Raw genomic sequence first — 5,767 nt, 5'->3', positions numbered from 1 at the left:
CTCTACGAGAAGAACCGTGACCTGGATGACTGAGAATCTTCACAGACATCTTAAAACTGGCAGCAGCTTTGGGTTAGAATGACCTTGCTGCTGCTCCCACTGAGGTCATCATCATCTAAAAGTCAGACTGTTCTCTGAGAGGAGCTTCTCCACTCCACCTTCAAACCACATTTTCATACTTTAACCAACATTAAATGCTGCAATAGATGAATATTCCATTTGCAGTGGCTCTTTTTTGGAAAAAAAAAAAAAGTGACATAGAAAGAAGAGCCAGGAAAGTCTTGTGTGGGGATTGCTCATGTGCGTCGGCATCCTCCACCTCCTCCTCCGATTTCCATTTTTAGCCCTGCGGAGGCCTCATTTCCCCCTCATTGAGAAGAGCTGGGAAATTGAATTAAGGGTCTCGCTGACGTTTCGATTAGCATCCCCAGGCTCACTCAGCCAAGACTGAGAGTATTAATCAGAAGAGAGCAGTTGTGCTGTCTATGTGGAGTGTGTGAGCGGGCGGCCAGGATGTATATGAGTGGATAAGAATCACCGTGAGGAGGCAGGGACTTAAGAGAGTCTTTCAGCGTTAATTCTACTCATTAAATATTACGGCGCTTAGCTGTCAGCGTAATGCGACAAATAGATTCCTCACTGCTGCCGAGTTCAAAGGGAAAGAAGAATCAATTACCGTCCCGGCAGGAACGAGGTGTAGCCGCAAAGTTCACGGCAACAAAACATGACAGCAGAGATGTGTAAGCTTCTGCCTTATTGTGCTGTTAAAGGGATGAGTTATGAGCTCCGGCGATGCAAAGTGAACACAAGAAGGAGTGGAAGCTGAACTGATGTCGTGCAGCTCAGACAATAGAGAGGTTTGGCTGATACTGGCTTTAAAGGCTGATGTTACACAATGTGAAGCTCTGTTTATAATTACATTTTTTTAGCCCTAACTGTGGGTCTTTTACAGTCGTCCTCAAATGTATTCATCCCCTTCCATTAAAGAAAAGGCAAAAAATCACAATAATCACTCAAATAACTAAAAACTGAAAAAAGTAATAATAAATAAAAAATTGCTAAATTATAATTTAGTGAAATAAGACATTGCTTTTGAATTGTGGCTGAAAGGAATAATAAAAAATTTAAAAAAATTAAAAACTGTCCAGGACAAATGAGAGCACTTTGCTGATGAGCAGTAAAATCTAAATCCCTGTCAACAGGTGCAGAAGTCTGACTAAGAGTTACAGAAAACACTTGATTGCAGTGATTGGCTCAAAGGGTTGGTCAATAAAATATGAGTTTACAGGTCCCACCATGCTTGTTTTCTTTTTTCTTTGTTATATTTCTGTTGAACCACAATTCAAAAGCAATGTCATGATTTTCATAAATTTTTTAAAATGTATTATAACTTTTGTCAATTTCAGCTGATTTCAGTGACAGCTGTATTTTTCTGTCTTTAATGGGAGGATATGAATACATTTGAGGATGACTGTGTATGTTGCAGGCTGCAGGGTGGCACAGTTGGTTAACACTGTTGCCTCGCAGCAAGAAGGTTGCCGTTTCGCGTCCCGGTGGGGACACCGGAGTCTTTCTGTGTGGAGTTTGCATGTTCTCTCCGGGTTCTCCGGCTTCCTTCCACAAGGTCCAAAAACATGTTGAGGTTAATTGGTGATTCTAAATTGTCTGTAGGTGTGAATGTGAGTGTGCTTGGTTGTCTGTCTCTCAGTGTGGCCCTGTGATAGACTGGTGACCTGTTCAGGGTGTCCCCTGCCTTCACCCTGAGTCAGCTGGGATAGACTCCAGCCCCCCATGAAACTAGAGAGGATTAAGCGGTGTATAGATAATGGATGTATATGTTGCACTGGTCAGCGTTGGATGTTGTGGTTTTAGGGCTTGCTGAGGTGGGAAAAGCAGTTTAGGATGGCTCCACAGAGCATTTTTTTGTCTCTTGTCATCGTCTCTAAAATATCTGGAGAAAAAAAAGCAAAGTAGTTAGAAAAAGAAGAAGAAGAAGAAGAAAAAAGCCAGAAGACTGTCTCATCCCACTCACAGCTGGTAACAGGATTACAATCACAATGTAATTTGGTAAAACCTCTGATGGAAACACATTTCACAGGCTCACTGTGCAGACAGAGTCCAGTAAAACGACCCCAGCTGTTAGTGCGGCTCAGTCTTCAGATCAAAGATGATTCAGATGTTAGCTTTATGGTGCACTTTTACAATATTATCAACAGATGATAGTAAATCTCAAAGTCCCTCTTTGGTCATTGATAAAGCACAGAAAAAAAACTCATCTCTGTCTATCAAAGTTACATATTTGGAAGTTTTTTTTCCATAAGAATAATCCCCTCCTGTTCCATAACAAATAACATTGGGCAAATCTATAATGTCGCCGCCTCTTTCTCCACTCGCAGCAGATCAAGCACACCAGCTCACCTGCTCAGACATGATAAAACTACTCAATGATTCATCATGGCAAGTTGCAATATTCAGCCGTACATGTTCAAAACAGACACCAGTTCTAAAGAATAATAATGATACAGAAGCTCCTCGAGCTTACAGGATCGGTTCTTTTGTTACATATGAAGCCCTGGAAGTCTGAATCTGTCTGTTGATCTGGTCATCGGTACAATTATTAGGTGGAAATGTTCACTTGCTGTGTTTGGCTGCTTATTTCACTCGTGATATGTCTTCTAGCATTTAAAAGAAACACCATATTGACATGTTAATAGGATAGAAAAAGTAGATTTTTAAAATAGAGGATCCTTAAAGCTCACTTGAAGAGACATTATAAATATTATTAGCAGGGAAACATCTAATCTTTTTGATTCTCTTTCATATAATAAAATCTATACATCTTATACTGTTCTACATATAACTGACGTATGTTAAAGACTACAAACAAGAATATTTATATCTGGCAAAAACAGGATGCATGATGACATCTGCATCAACGTCGGTATCGAAAAGGTTTTAAAATGAAATATTGGCAAGTAAAAACTGTTGGGCTACAAATTTTAAGTTTTGTAGTTTTTGTTGAAAAGCTTTCTTTCTTTTTCCACTAAATGTATTTTACATCTGCACCTGCTGGTGAGCCGTTCCAATAAGAGGAGGCACAATAACCACCGCTAGAAAAACTTGATGTTCTCTGTAATTAGGTAAGAAAAAAAAGGTGCATCGGCAATCAGCTAAAACAAGTTGGAAAATATAATTTCGGACGAAAATGTGTCTAAAGATCAAAATGATTTATCAAGATGGGCAGCTAATAAAAAACATGATATTCATCTTATTTAATTAAACGTAGGGCAAAGTGTGGTGTAGATACCGTTAACTTCAATTTAATTATTTATTCATAGAGTGATTCTACAGTCATTTTGATCTATATACAGTATAGTTGTACTCAGCTCCATCACTACAGCTTTCCTAACTTACAAAAAAAATTATAAAACAACTGCATCTACAGTTATTTGATATGTGTGATTCAGTGACATAAGTTCCCGTTTAAACAATGTCAATACAAAATCCAAAAGGAGGCTGAATAAGGATTTTTTTTCTGTGAGATGTTAGCTTTAACAAATTTATAATATGTAAGGGTTGTGTTTATATGTTGTTGTGCTGTCCAGGTGGCCAAAAAAATCATTGTTGCAGCTTTAATTTAAAGCACACATGTATTATCAGTAAAATGCAGAAGAGGTTTGAATGTAAAGTGATTTGTTATGCAGAAAGACCCCTCTCAGACAGGACAATGTATGTGTTTTAACATCTGATTATTATATATGTATGTCACATTTCTGTGTTGTTTATCCTGCAAAGTAAACAGCAGGATAAAATGGCAACAATCAAGGGAAGTACAAGAAGCTCACAACTGTACTCAAGTACTTGTCTGAATGTACTGCTGCAAGGCTCCTAACCTGCTCCCAATGGTTGCACATTACCAGGATGTGCCAGTGTCGGCTGGCCAGGTGGAGAACTATGTGCTGCTGCTGGTGCTGCTGAGCGTTTTTGCCGGCGGGACGCTGGTCCTGCTCTCCCTGCTGCTGCTCTTCTGTCACCGCTGCTGCATGGGCGGACGGCGCTACTCCAGGTGGGTGCTACCTGCAGGGTGACACACTGTGTGGGACCGCTCAGGGATTGTAGGAGCCAGTGCGACTGTGACAGCTCCTGTAAAACCCGTGTGGAGTACGAAATGGAAAGCTGTGATGTGACGAAGCATTTTTTTTGCCTCTGTGAAAGAGCACACACTGTAAAACTCATTTCCTTCTTTCAGAGCGAGCGATGACCCTGAGAAGACAAACACTACTTACGCTGAGGACTCTCAGCCCACACAAGGTCAGAGCTGCGTATTTCTTAAGTTCATCTGCACGTGTACTCCGGCCCGCTGCCATCGCTAACTCCATTATTTCTCTCCCTTGGTGTGTCCTTGTCATCATTGTCACTCAGAAATCACCATTCGTCTGGATGAATCAGACGCTCTCTCAGCATCCAGCTGTCACGATGGAGAGTCGGAGCGATTTGTCTCCACCGGGTCGACCGGCCGCAGAGTCTCCTTCAATGAATCTGCACTTTACGAGCAGGAGAAGACGACTCAGGACAAAGGACGCAGGTATAGTTTAGCAAAGGTTAATCTGCACATTATCACTTTGACAGGCCGTTGGATGGAATTAGACCAAAGATGATTATTCTTACTCCCAGGTACACCCTGACTGAAGGAGACTTCCACCACCTGAAAAAGGCCCGGCTGACCCACCTCCACCTGCCTCCAGCCCCCTGCGACCTGAAGATCCTCACCATCATGGAGTGTGACTCAACAGAGAGCAGCACCATCAACATCAGTGAGGCTGCAGCTCCTAAACTGCCCCTCACCATCTACCAGGTAACTCACAAGAATGACATTCAATTCAGGTTTAGTCACTGCAGCAGAATGATGTCACTAGACTCACACGCAAAATGATTTTCTCATGACTAACCACCATTTGTTTCTCTCTGCAGCCCACTGAGAGAAGAGTCCCAGACTGGATGGGTCAGAGCCTCAGCGGAGGTCTGCCGGGAGACCAGCACCACTCCATCATCCTGGACCAGGGACCCATGCAGCCCTCATCTGCCATGAAACCGCAGCACACACGGTCCCAGACAGTGAGTCTTTACACATTCTGTGTTGAAAATCACCCCAAAAATGGTTCGTAAATAATACTGGTCAATAATACAAAGTGATGTCAGTTTGTCAGTCAGTACATGACTTTGGTGCTGACTGAAATATTTACTGGATGGGTTCCCATGAAATGTTCTAACTTTTACATGAACCCTCTGAACCCAAAGCAGTTTCTGGGCATTTTTATCTCCTGTCATGGATTTCTCTGCAGTGAAAAGTCCTGCAGCCTCTGTGGAAACTGCACAGCCACGGCTAGAAGAACTCAAAAGTGTCTTATGTGTTGTATGACATGGCTTTAATGACATAAATGATAAAAACTGGAAAAATAACACTTACAGTTGTTTTGTTGTCTACAAATTTGAAAATGACAGGAATTAACATGAACAACCTTTTATAGGTCCTGGCAGGTTTTTTCCAAACCTGGAAAAAGTAGTGACTCAACATACTGTTAATATCTTGGTACTTACATTTTTAATTAGTTTCCATACTTGTGTGTTGTCTACTCTGTGTAAACACAGCCTGTAATTCAACCCAGTTCACCTGAAAGCTTTCAGAATTTTGACTTTTGGTTACAGTGAAGTCAGTCGTGGCTTCTCAGTTGTTCCGAGGAACATTATCATTATTATTTTACAGAAC

General features: G+C 41.4%; 1 protein-coding gene across 1 annotated transcript in view; it reads left to right on the top strand.

The window, feature by feature from the left end:
• Window positions 1–5,767, top strand: part of cbarpa (CACN subunit beta associated regulatory protein a) — a 15,612-nt gene that overhangs the window by 2,944 nt on the left and 6,901 nt on the right. Inside the window, exons 2-6 of the mRNA XM_008282218.1 lie at window positions 3,921–4,066; window positions 4,250–4,311; window positions 4,423–4,585; window positions 4,675–4,855; window positions 4,972–5,115. Coding sequence (XP_008280440.1) covers window positions 3,921–4,066; window positions 4,250–4,311; window positions 4,423–4,585; window positions 4,675–4,855; window positions 4,972–5,115 — 696 coding nt within the window. The remainder of the gene's footprint in view (window positions 1–3,920; window positions 4,067–4,249; window positions 4,312–4,422; window positions 4,586–4,674; window positions 4,856–4,971; window positions 5,116–5,767) is intronic.

Source organism: Stegastes partitus, unplaced genomic scaffold, assembly GCF_000690725.1.
Source record: "Stegastes partitus isolate 25-593 unplaced genomic scaffold, Stegastes_partitus-1.0.2 Scaffold264, whole genome shotgun sequence".
In the NCBI taxonomy this organism is placed as follows: Eukaryota; Metazoa; Chordata; class Actinopteri; family Pomacentridae; genus Stegastes; species Stegastes partitus.
This window is presented reverse-complemented; position numbering and strand designations above follow the sequence as displayed.